This window comes from Stegodyphus dumicola, chromosome 6, assembly GCF_044657685.1.
Source record: "Stegodyphus dumicola isolate Sdum_Otavi_A_Nest chromosome 6, ASM4465768v1".
NCBI classification, from domain to species: Eukaryota; Metazoa; Arthropoda; class Arachnida; order Araneae; family Eresidae; genus Stegodyphus; species Stegodyphus dumicola.
Window position 1 is genome coordinate 111871626 of NC_140773.1, and position 21629 is coordinate 111893254.

General features: G+C 32.4%; 1 protein-coding gene across 6 annotated transcripts in view; it reads right to left on the minus strand.

The window, feature by feature from the left end:
• The window catches only part of LOC118201700 (caspase activity and apoptosis inhibitor 1-like), a 689338-nt gene that overhangs the window by 139912 nt on the left and 527797 nt on the right, over positions 1-21629 (minus strand). For all 6 annotated transcript variants that reach the window (XM_085818827.1, XM_085818821.1, XM_085818824.1 and 3 more), the window contains 2 exons: positions 17683-17883; positions 13028-13186 (listed from right to left, as the gene is read on the minus strand). In XM_085818827.1, coding sequence (XP_085674953.1) covers positions 13028-13186; positions 17683-17874 — 351 coding nt within the window. In that variant the 5' untranslated portion in view covers positions 17875-17883. The remainder of the gene's footprint in view (positions 1-13027; positions 13187-17682; positions 17884-21629) is intronic.

Below are 21629 nucleotides of genomic sequence, written 5' to 3' on the forward strand. Positions count from 1 at the left end.
GCACAAGCCAGTTATTTATGTTAAGAGATTCGAAAGAAAGAAAATGAGTTTGGAAAATGGGAATCCATTTCATCTCAGTTTGTTTTATATTTGAACAAGTGTGTTGCTAATTGGTTAATTATTGTAATAAAAGTCACAAGGGATGACTTGGGGAACTGATTTCTTAAGGATTTTGTCTTTTATTCGTATAACAAAAGGAAAAGCCAAGAAACCCTATACCACTAGCCCACTCCGCAGGGAACTGAAATCGGGACAAATTACTAGCGCTCATCGATCTTATCCAGTCGGCAACTAGTGGGCACAGAATTTTTCGGTTAATAAAATGAATTGAATAACTTATCATCAAGTAACGCTTCTTTTCCAAAACATTTTCTTGTGAAAATTAAGCTTTCTATTCGACGTCTAAAATAAAAACACAAGAATTCTACAATAATTCTTAAAATGATCCATTTAAAATTCTAAAAATAATTCAGTTTCATTGTACAGTTTTCCACATACGAATAGCTTTAATTCCAAGTTTGAATGGAAATACAAAAATTCTTTAAAAAATTATTCTTCCTGTGGGCCAAGCGAGTATTCTAAAAGTATATTCAGAGCGCACATTTATGTGATCAATTAAGGCATTTCGCTCTGATGCCACGGAAATATTTCTGCTACTATCTACCGCAACGTTAGCAAATTACATTTTGATCATTTATAGAATCTGGGATGTCTGGTCAGTTTAATTTATACATATTCCTTTGGTAAAATATTTGATATGGTTCTTTGATAAGGCTGTAGAGACATTAGGTATTTTTTTTTAAGCAGGTAAGATGAAAAATGAGCAGTCGTCTTCGCCGGGAATCGAACCACGGGACCTCTGGAATACCGGCCCAGCATGCAGAACCACTGCACTACGAAGGCATGCTAGGAAGGCGGGAGAAATACCTTATATACTCCCCCTTTTTAAAGGGTGACTGGAGTTTTTAGGGGACCCAATCGCCAAATCCTGGGCGTGGAGAATCCTCATACAACACCCTTTTATTTCGGGCACTACTGTAGGGACATTAGGTATTTTTTTTTAAGCAGGCAAGAAGAAAAATGAGCAATCGCCTTCGCCGGGAATCGAACCACGGACCTTCGGAATACCGGCTCAGCGTGCAGAAGCACTACACCACGAAGGCACGCTAGGAAGGCGGTAAAAATACCTTATAAGGCTTCTTCTTTTAAAAAATATCGGTTTAGCAAGAAAGTCATTTCGGTTTTTTAGCGTGAAATAAAACTAAATTTTTTTTCCTATAGAAAAAAGGAATTTTAATCAGTCAAATACTTTCATTCTGTTTGATGACCTTTTACCATCTATCTGGTAACTTCACGATTCCACGCTCATAGAACTTCGGGTCTTTAACAGCAAAAACCTCAACCAAATGAGATTTGAGGTCATCGTTATTACTGAAATTTTTACCATCTAAGAAGTTTTGTAAACTTCGAAATAAATGATAAACCGATGGTGCAAGGTCTGGGCTACATGGGAGATGCGGCATCACTTCCCATACAAGCTCCAATAATTTCATACTTGTTGCTAAGGGTGTGTGAGGGCTCACATTGTTGTGGTGGAACATATTTCTCTGCAATTTGCCAATTTTAACTTTTACTATTGATGCTTCCTCCAGTTTCATAAGTTGTTGGCAGTAAATATTTGAGTTGATCGTTTGGCTGCTTGAAAGCAGCTCAAAATATACAACACCTTTGTAATCCCACCAAACTGACAGTATGATTATTTCCTGATGCAATTTGATATGGTTTGTGCTTATTCATCATGCCTGGACCATGATATTTTCCAATTACGATCCATTTTTCATGACCAGTGGTAATTCGTTTCAAAAAAGTGTCAATTGCATAACGTTTGAAATACGAATCGTAAATATTGATTCACTGTGTTAAGTGAATTTCTTTCAATTCATGCGGAATCCAAATATCGTGCTTCATAATGAGTCCCAGACATCTTATGTGATTTTCAGTTATTGTATGTGATACAATTAATCCTTTTGAAATCTCTTGCATATCTGTTATATGACGATTCGATTCAATTATGTCTTTAATTTTATTTTCATCAACTTCAGAAGGTCAGCCAGAAAGTTGGTCATCTTCATGAGAAAAATATCCAGAATGAAATTTTTTCAATCAATTCTAAAACATGTGTTCTGTTAAGTAATCAACGCCATAATCTTCAAATATTTCTTTGCGAGTTTCACCCGCTTTCTTTCCTTTAGGAAAATAAAAAAGTGAAATATGTCGAATATGTTTATTTTTGCAAATATTTATAATATATTTTGAGAAATATGTTATTTTTTTCATGTTTATGTTAATTTTTTCATGTTAAAATTGATCGTAAACTAACAGTTGCAAACAAAAATACACGGAATTTATTTCTATAGCAACCTAAAAGTGTCAACTGCCAAATCTCAAAAGAAAAAAAATACAGGATTGGATTAAAGAATAATAAAACAAATATAGCGCTACCTATATGGGCTATCCGAAATTACTTTCTTGCCATCCCATCAGAAGAAAATGCTTTTATCATATCAAATCATTCATTGCATTCAATCGAGAACGAAAAGAAATCTCGATAGATCTATTCAAATTCTTTAAGATTACACCACAGTTGCATTCAAAATTATAAATGGAGGTATTGAATGACCTACACAACTACTATGCATAGATATTCAATAGATTCCCATTTTAGTACTATTTTAATATGATATACTAAAAGTGACACGTGCAATACTTCTAGAGATCTGCTTATTACTAACTTCGAGCTCATTGCTTTTCTCGTCTGCATTACTGCAAGCTTTTGATGTAAATAACGCATAATAGTGAACGCAACGTTATCGCAAGCATACATAAAATTCGTATCTGTGTTTTAAAATGCTATGTACGATACCTTCAATCTGAACGAAATCAGAACAAAGATACTTAGTAAGCTACTCTGAGAAAAACATGAGTACGTGTGTTAAATTTTATCTGATAAATATTTTTGAGTTACAAACAACAAAGAGATAAACACAAAATTAGTAGTCATATGAAGCGACGCAAGAAATAGCAAATAAATTTCTAAATCTCTTGCTAGATTTTGAAGTTAAACTTCTTTTGCAAATATGACAAAACACGTATTTAATTTATTTAATCATATCTCGTTTTCCCACAGAGTGGTCAACTCCATCTTTCGAAGTAAATTCTATTTATTATGTGTGAAATGATGTCGAAAAGGCAGAGCGAAAAGGCCACAGAATCGTGAAGAAAGAATATATTAATAGGCGTGTAAAATTCATTTTCAACCTAATGAACATTTTTTGAGTTTCTATGATTCGCTTATTGATATTTCGTTAAGTTTAACCCTCCCTGTTTTTATGATTGTACATTTTACCCCTGCGGATGAAACCGGTAGATTCAAAAAAAGATTATATATTTATTTTTTAATAGACAAATTTCGGCTTATTATCTATTATTTGATAAATAAATAATATCAGTTTATTATTTATTTATCAAATAACATAAAGTAACAATTATATTTTTGAAGTTTGCGTTTCAAATTCAAATTAAATGCTAAAGGAAAATTATATTGCCCTACATTTTTGCTATTGTTTATTAATATAAAACACTTTTCGTCTTCCTCTTGATAAGAATTAGAGGTAGTTAATTACTAGCAAAGCATAACTATAAGCGTATAGTTATTGCTAAATTATTTACAAAAACTCTGATGTATTAAGCTGGAAAATGCAGCGTAAGATAAAATTAGTAATATCCTAGTCAAACAAAATTAATTCACTGTGAAATCTCGTCATGATAACAAAATGCATGGGCAAACAAACATCGAAAGAAACTCAATCCAAAGAATAAACTCGAATATAAAATGACGCCACACAGAAGACGATTCTAAAACCTTAAAGCTATCAAGGTGGGGGGAAAAGGACTCGCATAAACATAGCATCGCGTAAAGCAGTATGTTATGTTAAAGATAATTCAAAAGATATATAAATAAAATATTCTAGGTCAGGGCTTCTTAAACCTTTTTCAGTCGCAACCCCTTTTTATCTCTGAGATTTTTTTCGCGACCCCCAGACCCCCCATTATTTACGAAAATTTTGTGGGACCTCATAAGTATTGCGAAAATTCGACACACGAGTGAGTGAAACTGTCAGTTTCTTCACTTGTACTGCAATATACTATTGCAGTTTTAGGTCACTAATTTCTAATTTTAAGACATAGAACAAAGTGAAAGTTTTAAATAAGTAACAGACGAAATGACAGCGTCATGTGCAAAGCAAGGAAAATGAACTTTTATATTATAAAAAGAATGCCTCGAAACGTTTTCGTTTTTTCTTTGTCTGTATTGTCTTACCTTTATCTATTTTCAGATACACTGTGTAAAAATATTTGGTAATTGTAAAATTATTATAAGTTAGAGATATATCCAAACTGCTAAAATATTTTGCGACCCCCCTGCTGCAGGTCCCGCGACCCACAATTTAAGAAACTATGCTCTAGATCAAAACGATAGATCTGAAGTATAGTTTGAAGGTGGTATATTTTCCTGTAGCATACAAATTAAGAGAAAAATATCTTAACACATATTGTAAATGCTAGAATGAATATATAAGATGAACATAAATTTCAGAAATGCGTTTTTAAAGGCAATGAATATCTCATATTCTGGTGTATTCGGTAGTTTCTTTTATCAGATTTTATTTGATAATATAAAAGGTAAAATATAAAACTTAAACTATTAGTTTCTTACTTGAAAGCAATACATTTTAACTAATATACTTAGCTGTTAAAATTATTTTATCCCAGTCTGGCTTCCGAAAATTATGATTACAATTTTGCGTATAATAAACAATGAGACGCACACCGAAAGACAAATAGAAGCCTGCAGTCACGCAGGATATTGTAAAACATAAAATTCGGAATGGTTTAATACAGAGTTGAACATTTACTTAGTCTGATTTTCAATAAGAAGCATTTAAAATGGCTAAACAATGATTCATGACGTATTTGAGGAAGAGCAGTCATGTACAGAAAATATAATAGCTTTTTCATTAACCTTTTTAAATTAACATTTATTAATCAAAATTAGTTTTTCAATTAACATTTAACATTAACATTAAACCACGTTGTTGAAAACTGAACACTAAGCTATGTATAATGCACATTCATATAAAATAAGTTAATAGGTTCTTAAAAACGTATACCATTCTATTTCCGATCATTTATAAATATATTAAATTTAACATAAGCTCATCTACGAGAAAAATACTATAAACGTTTTACTTAGAACACATGCATCTTCATTCATTTCTGTACGATTTTCGATAATACGATTTTAGATATAATACGTAATGCATGCAAGTTAAAATGATAGGTGCAAACAACAAATACAGAAGAGGTACATATAAAGCATTAAAATAATTTAAACAGAATGCATTGCTTGCGAAACTTGAATAATATCTCCATACAAGGCCACTAAACTGATGGTAGGACAGATGAGTCATAATTTACGACTTTAAACGCAGATGTTCTTAATTGACTTTCGAGGCACAAGAGATAATAAATTCGCTTTTTCACGACGTTATTTTATCAAGCCAAAAAACAAACAAAAAAAAAAAAAGCACTTTAAAATAAATAGTCTAATGGAGAACAAATGTACGTTTTCATGCGCAGCCGCAAAAATGTAACATAAAACACCACATTTCTTATCGATTTCTAAAAAGATGGACATTCATAAATTTTCAAGCCACGCTTTTGGAACGCCCGCTTTGAGTGGAAAATAGATTTTTATCCTCCTTTTAAAAATATGCAGAAGCTATAAAATATTTTAGATTGCATTTGTGAAATTTTCCATAAGAGGAGGACAATGAAATAAAATTTTGAATCATAGGTACCACTACACACAAAAAGTATTTAGATGGAAATCTATGAAATGAGGGTATAAAATAAAGAATATGAATGACTGCTTCTCTTAGAGAAGTCTCGAAATCAATAAAGAATTAGTTTTTAAAAAATGAACTGCTCGTAATCTCGTACATTTTTACTTGAGGCAAATAATTTCTACTTTAAAGGAAAAGCAAAATTTCGTGCAATAAACATAAATTTATAAAACCGTCAAAAAGAGAATGCTTATTTCTATTTTAATTAAATACGTATTAATTGAATTGGAAATATAATTTACGGTAGTTCCTTAACCTGTTTCTCAAACTAATGCAAGATGATAAAGTTAATTTTAAGGAAGAATATAAAATTTGTGAAGAATTTGTAGTTAAAATAGATTTGCAATTATTCTGATCGTTTGTACTTCTTTCAAAATTATTTTACACGTGTTATTAATTTATGCCCTTGCTTTATTTATTTATTTATTTTTTTGGGGGGGTTAAGTAACAAAAACAGATGAAGCTGTGCAATGAAAATATATTTAATTAAGTTATTCAATTAACTGGGATGAATGTGTGAAATGTTGGTTTATAATACAAAAATAATACGGGACATATATTATTATGTGTTATATAATTATTATACGTTATATATTACATAACACGTCATATAATATCATATTTAATTCAAACTCTACAATAGAAATATATTTATGAATTTATTAAATAACTTGTATAGCTTCTGTGGCATGTTGGCTTTTAGTACAAAAATTATAAGGAGTATATATTATTGCGTATTATATAATTATTACGCGTTGTACAGTCATTACCATTTTTGAAGCAGGAGACGGGGAAAAACGTACAATACTCTGCCCGGGACACGAGCCTGAACCTCTCGAATACGCGCTGCGTATACTACCGTTACACCAAGAAGGCATGCTGGAGAGAGGGAGAAAATACCTTATATACTCCCCCTTTTAAAGGGCGACTAGGGATTAGGTGACCTAATTACCAAATCCGAGTGGTGACGAATTATTGTTCACCACCTTTTAATTCGGGCGCCACTGTAGATTCATTAGTTTTTTTTTTAAGTATATGAAAAATGAGCAGTGCCCTCGCTGGGACTCGAACCCTGGACCTCTCGAATACGCGTCGAGTATGTTTCCAATTACATCATGAAGTCATGCGGAAAGGAGGGAGAAAATACCTTATAGCTTTATATATTATATATAATATCATATTTAATTCAATAACATATTTTCACATATCGATAATATATCAGTAAACATTAATAACATGTCACCGTTTATCATTTAGCAAATATAGGCTATAAAACAGGAATAGAAGAGGCATTATGTACTATACTTATGTATGCTTTTATCTGTTATTATTGTGAGTTACTGCTTAAGTGCAACCAGAAAAAGTGAACGCTCCAGTTTTTGTTTTTCAAAAATATAGTTAACCAAATATTCACCTTAATTTAATTTCAGTTATTTTTAATTTTGAGTACATGGTAATTATGTTGTTTAATACAGTGAAAAATTCAAGATCGTGCTTAATTTTAAGACTTACATAAAAGGAAATCAATCTCATTGTTTTGCTTTATTTTCTTTTTCTATAAGCATTCCAGCATTTTATTTAATCGAAATACAAATATTTGAAATTTTTAACTATGTAATTTTCGTTAAATCACTATAAACAAGGAAATGAAATTCCCACGCTTTCATCACACTAAATACGTATTTGGCCTGCAGCAGAAAAAGAAAAATGAAAAAACATCTGATATTTCAAATAGGAACAAGCTTTAAGTAAAATATCGCTGCCAGTTGATCGTTTTAAAATAAAATTTAAAATAATTTATAAGCACTATGTCTCAATGTTAGTCGCAAACACTACTCATTTCTTATTATTCTATTCTCCCATATAAAGGAAGATGATAAATAACTATGCGTTTTCATGTACTCATCCATTCTCCCGCTTTGATTTGGAAATGTTGCATCGATCGTAGTTTATCCTCTGGTCATATTGTGTTTCGGATTCAAAAATTAATGACTTAACAGTCCCCAAATTTTTAAAAGCAACATATCTTTAGAATTACCGATAACTGTTAAGCATTGCCTTCAGTTTTTTCTCAGCTCATGATGTTCAGTTTCCTTAATAAGGAAAACAATATTTCTGTTTGTCGTTTTCTTTAAAATCAGCTTATCTTTAGAATTTTCAAATATTAAGTTTTGCCATACAGTATTTTTATATTCATTTTATTTGAAATGTGATTGAAATAAAAGTGAAACGGATGCGAAATTTCGGATTGAGGCTAATGCATGTGTTTCATAACGAAATAATTTTAATCAATTAATTTTAATTAATTTGCTTCAAAACGAGAGCTCGTCTTAATAATGAGCTTATTCTTGTCGTGTTTATCATAATTCCAAAAATACATTCATTGCTTATAGATAGAATAAGCTGTTATCAATCACATACGTGTTGGAAATACCAGATTTGAACTAACTCATAATATACGTTTTCCATAAAATCTTTTCAGAGCTTCAAGGAAAGTATCATTTCCGGCTTGTCAATGTTAAACACAATCTAATATGTTAATCTTGTTCATATAAAAGTCTTAAATACTAAAACTATAAAACTGAAATTATATTTAATATAGTGTTTCATTAAAAACTGTTATTGGCTTCAAGTAAAGTACCACTTCCTAATTAAGGGTTTCATGTAAAGTTGTCCGGTAGTCCACTTCTACCTAAAATCTAATCACCTCTTAAAATGAATGCATAGAGCTTATATAGCTTTTTGAAATACCAAAATTGAAAAGTGGTTGTTATATTTTAATATAGGTTTTCATTGAAACTGCTATCGTCTTCAAATAAAGTACTATTTCCGGTTGTTCACTAAAAATTGCTATGGGCTTCAAGTAAAGTATCAGTTTCGATTGTCCGGTTTTACCCATACTCTAATCAACTATTTATATGAATGCAGACACTTAAATACGAAAATAAAAATTTTCGGAAATTTTATGTAAGCTCTATTGTGCACACGCATACAGACACTTGGACAGAAGTTATTGTAAAAATAGTTGTAGAAACACGTTGTAGAAACTCTAATTCGTGCTTCCGAATTTTCAGACAGAAAGCAGCACCTTCCTTACCTATGTATACAGGTTGGTGAGAGGTAAAAAAAGGGAAATCCAATTATTCAGATTTCGTGATTACTCCGACTAGTTGTTATTCCATTTAAGCCAAATGATTGGCACTCTGCTGTACTTTTGAAAAATTGTTCCTGATCTGATTTACTTTATAAAATGGATTCACGTTGTAAAAAAATAGAATTTTTTTAATATTCGATGAATGAATGTTAAATAATTCCTTAAAATCAGAAATTTATATAGAAACTAGCTGCCAGCCATCGTCGGGCTCTTAAATGTACCGAAAAAAATGGTTGAAGGGAACACCAAACGTTAAATTTAAAAACTGCTTAGAATTTTACTCTGCTGAACAACTTCATAAAAGTTATTACGTATAAGAAAATTACAATGAAATAAGCAATATCCCTTAATACGAATATTAATTATCCTAATAAATAAATTAACCAACTTCCCTTTGCAAAATCGTAAGAACTCAAATGGTATAAAGGAGGTTAAGAACTTTGTTTCCTAAAAAAAATCACTCAAAACTTTTCAATATCTTAAAGACAGTGGAATGAGCAATAACTAACATAAAAGAATACGAAAAACAAAAAATTCTGAAAATTAAAGTATAATTAATGATATTTTATCTTATATTTTCAAGAGAAAAAAATTACAATGGAATAAGCTATATCCCTTAATGCAAATATTAATTATCCTAATAAAAAAATTAACTAACTTTCCGTTGAAGAAAACAAATCATGCAAAACTTTTCTATATCTAACAAATAGTGAAATAAGCAAAAAATAACATGAAAGAACCTCAAAAAACAAAAAATTCCGCGCAGAATTTTACTCTGCAGAACAACTTTATCAAAAAAAAATCAATAAAAATGTATTATATATATTAAAAAATGACAATGAAATATGCTAATCTCTTAAAAACAGTGACATAAGAAATACGAAGAAAAATTGTTGCCAAACCCATATTTCTAAAAGAATGAAACTATTCAAAATGACGCGATTTCATCAAAAATCTATCAACAACAATAAGAAAGAAAAATTGTTGCCAAAATCACATTTTTAAAGATGTAAGATGTGAGAAAATGTACTCGGAAGCTTCTTTTAAAAAATTTCTTAAAAATACAAAATATTATCATTTTTCCAAAATTCTTTTTGAAAAGGCAGTCGCAAGGATGAAAGTTTAACGTGTCCAAAAATCGAAGAAAAATAAATTGTACGTTTTTAAACATAAACTTTTTTTAAAAAAAATCCCGTTGAAAAGGTGTTAAGCTCACTTCGTTAAATAAATTCGTATTTAATCGATTTATTGAAACAAGAAATTTATTTTAAGTTCATAAAATAGCTAAGTGCCTACGTTTCATGACGATGTGAAAATGGAGTGCGTAGAGTAAAATCTCGCTTTCCTATAGCCCATTATGTCTCAAAATGACGCGATTTCGTCACAAAACATAAAATAAAATAAAATTCGAATTCGAATTTCGAAAAAATCGCTTCGAGGGCACTGGCTCTTGTCTAGATGCACCTATGTACCAAATTTCGTAACCGTGGGTTTATTAGCTTACGCGCAACGCGAACGAAAGACACACACACACACACCATCAGAGACAGACTCTTTGTTTTATTATATGTAGAGATGAGCACATCGTACAGGCACTTTATTTAAAACATTTTAAATTTACTAAAATGAAGTCGGAGAGTAACTTTGTGCCACTCTAAAGATTTTCAACTCTGCGCTTAAAGAACTTTAACTCTGCGCAACTTAGAAGTTACTAAAGATGAAACAAGCTTTAATCAAGTAAACCGCATACTGAAAGTTTCGTTACAAACTTTCATTAATAAATTTTGGCATAAAATGACTTACAGGACCATGAATTCGGCATGGAGAAAACCATAGCCAAACTGATTTTGCACGCAGATATTTTAAGAATCTTTTAATTAGCTCTGATATTATGTATCCAGTTATTAAAGGCGTTTGCACATTTTTAGAAGATTTTCATTGTATTTGCAGAAATATTTTACGAAATATTTTTGTGTTTTAAAGCCTCCATTCGATAATCCTCATTCTTCACTAACTTTCTACATCTTAATTTCCAAAACAATAAAGCTTTTTTAAGTAGCGGAAGAGGTATTTTATCCCATTCCTCTTAAACGGCTTTTCAATGTACAAGGAGGGTTGTAGGTCGACGTCTGGACAATCTACTTTTTAAAAGTCCAAACGCGCAAAAATCCGTGGATGATACATTAGGAGACTTAGTAGGGATCTAAGTGAAGGGTATGACCTTGATGTATGCTTCTTGTTAATTTTTTTACAGAAATAAAAAATTTGCGAACAGCCTATTTACAATTATGAACTCGGGAGTAATAGTGAAGACTTGGAGAAGTTCTAGAAGACCATAAAATTAACCTCAACAAGAAAGAACTGAAGCATTTTCAGAAACAGCAATGAGGAGAAAATGCGTTCAAAGGAAAAGGAAAAAAGATAATTGTGAACTTAATACTTAGGATCATCGAAATCTGTGAAAAATGAGGTAAAATACGGTTTTGCGTTATCCCGATAAAGCAGTAACAAGCTACAACAAAGCATTTTCAATTACAGTGCCATGGCTTGTTTTAGAAATATTTTTAAATGAAGATAAATTTTGAGTTAACGGAGGCCCAGCATGTCTCAACCGAGGTATGAAGGGACAAAGAAAATAATGTAGAAAATGCGCCAGAGAAATAATTACCTGATGTTTCTACAAACAAAATCTTCCATCCAAACACAAAATTTCTCTTCTTATAACTTTCACGCATGTCCTCCACTCTCTTTTTTATGCGATAAAATTAATTTAAAGTTTCGTCTGTTTTATCTGTTTTACAAAGAGATTACCTTTTTATTTTCTTGTATGAAAAAAATGAGGTATTGCAATAGGGAAAAATTTAGGGTATCATATTTCGACAGAAATATCCCTTTTGACCGTTCCTGTATCCATTTGGATGATTTGTTGCCTGATGTCTAAGCGTACGGACATAATAAAGGATTCGCTCTTTTAAAAAAGATTGAAATTGATTTAAAATGGATTAAAAATCGACTTTTTTCGCGACGCCTGTATGTATCTCTCATAACGCAAAAACGATTAGACTTAGAACATTGAAATTTTGTATGTGGGACTGCCATAATATCTAGTTGTCCATCTCCGAATTTTATGGTAATTAGCAGTACCAAACATATATATACATATATATATATATATATATACCCATCCTCTTACCTGTTCTTTATTTTCGCAATCGTTGGTCGTAGTCATATATTTCCAATTGCAGAAGTGTTTTAAATGAAAATATATATGCTGTTTATGTCAAATTAAAAAACAAAATTTCTACAGGTAACGAAATATAACATTTAATGAGGTCTTTCCTTCCATATACTCACATTTGGGAAAGTTTTATACTCTTTATGATAAAATAAAATTATGAGAAGTTTGACTCTCGTACAACAAAATTGACCGGTATATTTAGTTTCAAAATTTGCAGTTTTTGATGTCATTTTCAACTTGCCGGTTAATTAAGTTAGAATCGTTATAGGAATAATTTTAAACGAAGTGTAGCAAAAAATGTGTATAATTTAATATACCTCACAAGGAAGTAATGTGAAGTTTTTAAATCTTTTTTCCTTAGATTTACGGTTCTTGTTGGTTTTGTATTGTGAAATTGTCCAAGAAATGTAGTTGTAAATTAACAAGCGGTCACCTGAGACCCAGAAATAGATTAGTTCATTTCACATTAATTTCTATGGGGAATGTGTTTTTGGTTTATGAACATTTCGGACAACTAACGGCCTTCAGAAACTGAATTTAAAAACCGAATCACTGAATTTAATAACTGAAACCGAATTTAATTAATTAAATTCAGTTTCACAGTACTTATATATGCAATATGATACTAATTAAGTTTTGTTGCTTAAAACATTATTCACACGAACATACTTTCAGATATTCTGGAACTAATTCCTGAAGTTCTGTTCCGGATATTATGTGGAAAAGATGCTCTACTATTTTCTCCTTATCTTCGAGCATATCCTTTATTCTTGTCACAGATGTTTGGCCGGGCATGTTCTTCTTCTCTCCATCCTCCGGCAGCAATGACTGCAAAGAAATTACAATAAATAAAAACATCATGATGATTTCGTGATTAGAGTTTGAAAAGGAAATATGTTTAATAAGTATATAAAAATCACTCGTGTGTGAGTGTAAAAATCAAACAGAATTATAATATAAAGTTATTACATTTTAAAAGTCGATCTTTTCATGATATCACTAGAAGTCTTCTGATTAAGAGTTTAGATAAATGGTTCATTATTAAACCTATTAAGGCAAAGCACATGAAGGCAAACGAGAGGATACCATTCAGGAGGACATTCTCATCTTACATGTTAAATAAAATTTACATGTATTCATGTTAAACACAAGAGAAACTCTAAAAAGCATAAGAAATGAGCTTGTTCGCCGGATTGGAACACGGATCAGACTATCAATGGTCAGAGGTTGCATCCCACTGTACCACTGGTATGCCATAACTGCAAAGAAATTTAGAGATTTGGTTTCTGATGAAAGTGTAACGTTATTGGACTGGCTTAAGCTAAAGCAAATTAGGCCTGTCTGCCTGCCCTTCGAGGAGACTGTCTAAAAGAAACTATCTTGAATCCATGTTACACATCGCAAAAATCACGAAATCCTCTGTGCAGCCAGGCTGTTTGCCGGGATTTTAAACCAGGCAGTGCTACCAGCGTTCAGCGATTTTACCGCTTGTCTGTTGGTAGGCATATAAAATCACAGAAATATTTATATTGAAACTAAGACAAAAAGCAGATAGCAACAAAGATGAGACATTTCCATTACAATGAGACTTCGAAAATTTTTAACCCATTTTCAAGGCAATAAACTAGCCTAGTTGCTTATACTGCCACATTTAATACTATTCAAAACATTTTGCATCAGGAGAGATGGAGTCAGTTCTCGATTCGATATAGGGCCATTTTAATAGAATCATACGTCCTCAAAGCTACTGATAGAATTCTAGAGCGCGCATCTACATCTACTCTCTCAATAATAATAATAAATTCATTACAATATGGACATTCACACTGATGGATCCCCAGGCGTTGCCAATATGAAATGAAATAGCTCTTTTTCGAAGCTTTTATATAACATTTAATGTCAACATTTGCTGCATAAATCAATATCTTTATGTACTAAAAATTTATGGATTAAAATAATTTCTCAGTTTAGTCAAATGATTTTATGTTAATTAACCAGTTATTATGAGTTGAACTTTAATTTCTTCTTTCCATAGCCCTCACCAGAATGCAAATTAGTTGCTGTGTACTTAAGATAAAGGTCTGAATGTTTTAGTGTTACGGCTTCTGGCATCCTTGCCTTGCAGTTAAGTACTATCGTCAGTTCTGCAGAAGTTATTCTGGCGTTAGCATCTTGCTAGATGACGTTTAAAATACAGCCGTTAATTACCTTGAACCAGCTTTAGTAGTCTAATTTGTGTTATAGGTTCCTATCTGGTTGGTTCAAAATTTTGGTTCGCATACTTTTCATTATTATTGGGTGAAAGACTACAGACTCAGTTTAGTTGTTATGCAAAAACATCCGTAATTAACATCATATAAAATCATATGACAGAGAGTAATTCTGAAATGATGTCCTCCAGAGAGATTTATTATATATTTGTCTGTATTACTATTTTCAATACAGAAAGTAGAAATAATTAAATTGAAAAGAAGAGTTAGGATATTTTAAAGAAAAATTTTTATCTTACATTAATATCCAAGAACAGATAAAGTAAAAAAGTGAAATAAAATTTTAGTAATCATTTGCAATAGCCCTTTACATCTCCTTTTAAATTTAATAACTAGTAACAATTATAAATATCTCTAAACTGCGTCATTTCAAAATGAATCCTTGTCATATAATTCTTATACAGAGGATGTTCACACATTTTTTAGACGAAGTATATTATATTCACAAAACTAAATTACATAAAATTCTTGTGTTTTAAATGTTCTCTTTGACATCCCTTATTCTGAACTATCTTTCGACACCGCAATTTCCAGGATAATAATGTCTTTTGAAGTGGCAGAAGAGATATTCTATCCCATTCCTCCCGAACAGCTTTCCAGAGTATTGTTAGGGTTTTGGGACTACGTTTGGATAATGCTGTTTTTAAAAGTCCGAAAGCACAATTATCCATAGGTGGCACATCGAGAGAGGTATGGCCTTGATACCAGTTTTTTGTTTCATTTCTTTTAGGAAATTTACAGTGGATTTTGACGTATGACTGCTAGCTTTGTCCTGATGGAGTCTCACAAAAATTGATGGCACTGTGGGTAAAGCGACGGTATTTCATTCAGAAAAATTGGCGATAAAATATGTTCCTTATAGTATTTGGAGTTAATCTTGACATTTTTTTGCACTCTCTTTATTTTTAACTTGCCATGATAAAATTCCTTTCGATTCTTTGAACCATGTACTTAAATTTTTTTCTCCCCTTTTATGATAATAAATGGCTCTTTTTTTGTTACAGTCATTTAAATACACCCATGATTCATTTATTGTGATAATTGTTTTCCATTTTTCTTTGGATAATGTTTCTCATATAGAATTCTGCAACGTGTCCTGCGTTGAGCGATATGCTTTGGAAGAAGACGATGCACATTGCGTTTTTTCGCTTTCTTAAGATTTAAATCAACGTTTATCATTTTGTTTACAGTGGACACCGAGCATTTTAATGATTTTGTAGCTGTCCTTTGACTAGGGGGATTTTCTTTAAACATTAAACAACGTACCTTTGCAATAGTCGAATATGTCCGTTTTTTCTTTGGATAATTGTTTGGAATTTTTGTCCCACTTGAGGCTCCAATTTGACGTTTTTTTCCTTTCTTGTTGATGATATTACCTATCGACGCTTTAGATATCACAAAACCATAACTCTTACATCGTTTTTGGATAACGGAGTATGCATATTTCTCTTCGGAAAGAGCGTAAATGTAGCCTTCGAACCATTGCTTTGTTAAATTCGCCATTTTGAATAAAAACAAAACTTTCAAGCCACAGACGATAATTTTGACATTTAAAAACATAGTACAATTGCAATTACTTCTTTTTCAGGAAACCATTTTTTATTACCGCTTACCAAAATCGTCTAAAAAATGTGCGAACAGCCTCTGTATAACGCGCATGATGCATGTACTTACGTAAAGGCAGAACAAAAATCGAAGGTCTTAACAATGATGCTAAATTTTGCAAACCAAAATTTTCATTAGTCAATTGATATATAGTATAGCTTCAATAATATACAACTTATAATCTACTAATTCTTCTTAGCTTCTCAGCCCTACCAACAATCAGTCCGCCGTTTCTGTTTCTTAGTTCAAATATATCATTATACAAAAGCGTGAACATAGTTCAGAAGAACGGGTGAGCATTTTGCACCAGTTAAGCTGTATACTTTATCTTGACGAGAATAAAGAACCATTTAATAAACCATGCCTGAAATACCAAGCCGTCTTTACACACTACTACATTATTATGCTCTACTTCACTTCACCGAAAACATAAATACAAAGAAAAGAATACATAAAATAAAATTCTACGTTCATTTTGTGTAATAGCTCTAGTTCTGTTTTTGAATTTGGCCACTTTCTCTTTCTATCCTAAAAACAGAAACATGCTTAATAAATTTCTCTCTCTAACACATTATTTCAAAATTAATCCCTGTTTTATGATTCTTATATAATGCTCATAATGTACTTACTTTCTTAATGGTAAGAGTGAAATTAAAGTCTTTTAGCCAACAATAACGTTAACTTTGCAAATCGAACTTATAATTAACGAACAGTAACGAAGAGAAACCATAACTTTTCTAAATTAATCTAATTTCAGGATCATAATTTACGCACTTTTCACTCGCTTCGATCGACAATCTCTGGGTGTGTTGCTTTATTGTGCTATTTTCAATGAAACAGGCCTCAGTAAAGATGATCTGTGAAAGTTTCATCATATAATCAGAACCTTTACATTTCATTATATACATATATACATACATATGTATTTACATGAAATGTATAGCATGCGTTAATTTCTATTTAATCAAGTCACCAGTTTCTGATGGCCAGATAGTTTCAGCCCAATGTGCCACACATGAAAGAGTTATTAAGTATTTCTTATGAGCCGCTCAACCGGGATAGTGGTTAGCGATGCTGACCGTTGTACCGAAGAGCCTGGCTTCGAATCCCGGAGAAAGTATGGATGTTTGTAAATGTATACTGTGTGTGCAACATGAGGACGTTCTAAATATCGGCGAGCCGAAAATCTTGTCGAGAGGTCAGTGCTGGAGAGAGGTGGGGTGGGAGTGGGTACGTAAGAGGGGTGGGAGGACCTCGGTCCCGTCCCCCCAGGGTTCTCTCCATCAGAATTGAGTCGTACTGTCCCCTGTATGGAGCTCAAGGTTGTCAACGATAGGCGCAATCTTGTAATCCTTGCCACGATAATTTGCGCGGGCTTGTTCTGATGTTACAGTTAGACAAAAGAGATAAGTCACAACAACAACATTTCTTATATGAAGATGTACTTACCGGTTTAGGAACATCTTCTCTTGCAGGACTTCGGCTTCTATGCCATCGAGTTTTACGGGGAGCTTTATTTTCAGTACGAGACCTTTCTCTTTCACCGGATTTCGAGCAAGCCCTAGACCGTTTCGATTTACTTTCGACTGAGGAACTTCGTCTCTTCCTTTTACTACCAGAGTCAGATTTGGATTTCTTCATTGTGGATCACTAAAAGAAAATTTCTCTTAGTTGCTTTAACGTTGATATTGTAATAAATCTCCAAAATTTGAATTTACTATAACAATGTTTTATTAATATTATGTAATAACCAAAATTTCTCAACTAAAAGAATTACTTTGTTTTTTAAAATTCCAATGTGTAATTCTTCAGTTCCTTATGCACAAAGATTTACTTTATAAAAATTTAATTTGATGTAACTTTTAAGAACTTTCATACTTTTATAGAATTAAATATAACTTATCCTTTACTATAATAGATTGTCCGACTATCAGTAACTGTAAAAACCTATCACAAATTTATGAGAAGAATATTGTCAAGCCATTTTATAGGACAGATTTAAATATAAATGAAGCCACAGAAACTAGAGGTGAAAATGTTTTTAAATTTTCTATAATCTTATAATGGCCATTAACATGAAAGGGATTATTAAAATACTTTTAGCAGTATTACTTAGATTTGGATAAAGGTGCCATGATGAAAATATTGAAAAATAATGGGATTATTCATTTAAATTTCCCTGTGTCCCTGATAAAAATACAGTGGTTAAAGTAGCGAAATGGTGATAGTTCAACCTTTGCTGTACTCTCAGCATTCGAATAGAATGTTTGAATAGGATTTTTGCGATCTTCCTCGCGTTTAGTGAAATTTGGGCCAATTTAATTCAGAGGAAACTCACAGATGCACCACTGACTGCTCAAAAGTTGTATGCTCTGACCTCAACAATGGTGTGCCTTGCCATAATTAAAATACTAATCTAGTCTAATATATAGTATATGCTTTGTATCCCAAGATTCTTATTACCATTATGCTTTCGTGCATAAGTCAAAAATTACTTCTAAACAGCAGTTTGTGTTCAAATATTAAAGCAATTCGTTACTGTTGAAACTTGAAATGTCATAATAGATCATTTAAGCATTAAAAAAATAAACCAAATTTAAAAAATCTGAAAAGTTTAATATTTTAACGGGCGCCCAAAAAGTGTTTCTTATGGTTTTTTACGTTCTTCCTGAGCTCGCACTCTACTAGTATGTTCTTGCACTCACTCTTGCTACCCTATTTTAAATTGGTGTCTTTTTAGCTTTGTTACTAAACATCGTTTTCTTCGCACTTACATCACGTACAGTTCAACAATAAAAATCACAAAATTTTTAAAGCATTAAAAAAGCATTTTAAAGCCTTTGTTTAGAATTGCCGATACAGTGCTAAATGCTGGCATACATTCTTATATTTTTCAGTCTTTTCTCAGTTCATCATATCAGTATTCAGTTTTGTTTCTAAGATGGCAAACAAAAAATGTTTTTTGTCTTTTCATTATTAAATTTTTACAGTATATTTAAGTGCATGTAGTTACTATACATAGTACTAAAGCTCAATCAGAATGACAAGATCGGTCTACACTTTCGTAAGTAACAGGTAAGTAACTTAAAGACCAGTCATGATCAGTAAATCTAAAGAACTAAAGTAGCAAGATCTGTTGAAAGCCAGTAAAAAAGAGAACAAATTACTGTGGTATAACTAGCAGAAAAGTTTAAAGTTCATAGAACAACATCAGAACGAACAACAGAAGGACGGAATCACGGGTTGGAATTTATGGTAAATTTATGGCAGTTGTGCACTAAATGAAATTATAAGAATGTTAAACGATGCAAGTGAGACAGACAAATCTCCAGGAACTACCGCAAAACTAAAATTTAATCCACAATGTGTTCTGTTTAGAATTTAAGTGCTTGGTAGAATTTCGGAGCAGTGATATTTAAAATATGTTATAAGGTATTTCTCCCATCTTCTTGGCATGCCTTCGTGGTGTGGTGTTCTGCACGCTAGGCGCGTATTCCAGAGGTTCGCGGTTCGATTCCAGGCTAAGGCGTTGTTATTTTTCATCACTCCTGCTTCCAAAAATACATAATGTCTCTGCAATGTTACCACCAGAATTAATATTAAATTTGGAAGTGCATTCCCAGCAAATTTATCGTGTTTGCAATGTCTTGAAAAAGAAAGGAACCCATCATTCGTCATACAATAGTATTCCGTCACGATAACGCAAGTTACCATACATATGTTCTGTTAACTTACGCTGGTGTTTAAAATGAAGAGAATTTTCACATTTGATCAATTATTTACAGAGCTCATGGAGAAATTTTAATAAAATTTAACATGGCCGTAGGATGATATAATCCAAAAAAAGTACCATACAGTGTCAGGGCGTATATCTATGATCACGTGTAAGGCTCATTGGAGCATGAAGTCAGTTTCAAGGTCGAAGGAAGCGAAAAGTTATAGGGGGTAGGGGCATCTTAAACAGTCAGACAGCTCTCATAGTGTGACTTTCTAGTACGAATGATGAAGCTTATGAATCCCTGCAGCAATCAGTTGTACTCCTACAATAAAAACTGCAATATAACTATTTTCAGATTCTAGAAAGCTTTCGAAAAAAAGAGACGAGTTGCAGTTGCCCTCTCAAGGGTGTCCTAGATATATTCTACAGAGTTTAGATCTGGAGATTTGGTTGATCTATGAAGATCACCTACTGTATTAGGCCTATGCGAATGAGCGCTGTCGTCCATAAAATGAACAGAAAGCAAGTCGCACCACTGAATTGTCGAATGCAGGATTTTAAGATGTCTTCTCAATAATTTATAGCAGTTAAAGAGCCTCTGAGAACGATATGAAGACCTTTGTACTCGTCCAACATATTTTCTCAGACCATCAAACATTCATTTCTATACTCGTCTCTTTCTCAGTGCTGGAGGACAGGTAGTGGATGTTTGGTCCACTTCATATGATTATACGTCGAGATTCAGCAGTTAGACTGAATCAGGATTTGTCTGTGAAGAAAATAATCTCTCACAGACGCTTGGTACGAAGTTGATGTCTTTGAACCATGCTAAACAGGCTCTTTTGAGCGCAGAAATGAGCGGGTTGCAAACAGCTTAGCTTTCGGCAAACAGACAAAATCTTAGAGCCCTACGTTCGACTTGCATGGCTATAACTAGCTCTCAGCTCCTTATTATGGACAACAAGAGTCGTCCCCAAAGGGCTCATATGGTGGATGATTTTTTTGGAAAGTGATTGTATTAATCGGTTGGGTTGGCCAGGCCTCCAGACCTAAATCCTACAAAAAGATGTCGCGCCGCTCTTGGGAGAGCAAGTGTAACTAGCCTTTTCCCTCTCCGAAACACTCCAGGACCTGAAAGGAACGTAGCTGCAGGAGTGAGATCAACTGCCACAGAAACTCACAATGCCTCGCTTCCAGTATAATGTAGCGTTATAAGACTGTTTTGATCTTGCAGCATCTGTTTCAAACTACTCTGCGTCAATGAACCTTATGTCCGATTATACCATTGCTGTTTCTGTTTTATAACAGCATATCTATATACAAAAGATCATGATAATCCGGGCATCAGATCTGAAGATAATCGATCGAATGTGATATTCTCTTAATTTTGAATGAATAGGAAATTGGAAGAGTTTGTATGAGAGCTCATACCACATGTAGCACATTTACCAGATTTTGCTCCAGTTTAATTTGCTAGAGTCGAGTTAAATCTCTTTTGATCATTATGCAACTTTCATTTCTGACATGTATACTCTAAATATTTAATAAGTTACAGGATCTTCGCAGTGAACTACAAAATTTCATTGACAGCAGAGAAGAGGAATTTTAAGAAGGGGTGAAAAACTTCATACTTGGTAAGGAATTATAAGAAATAATGGAAATTATATTAAAAACTCAA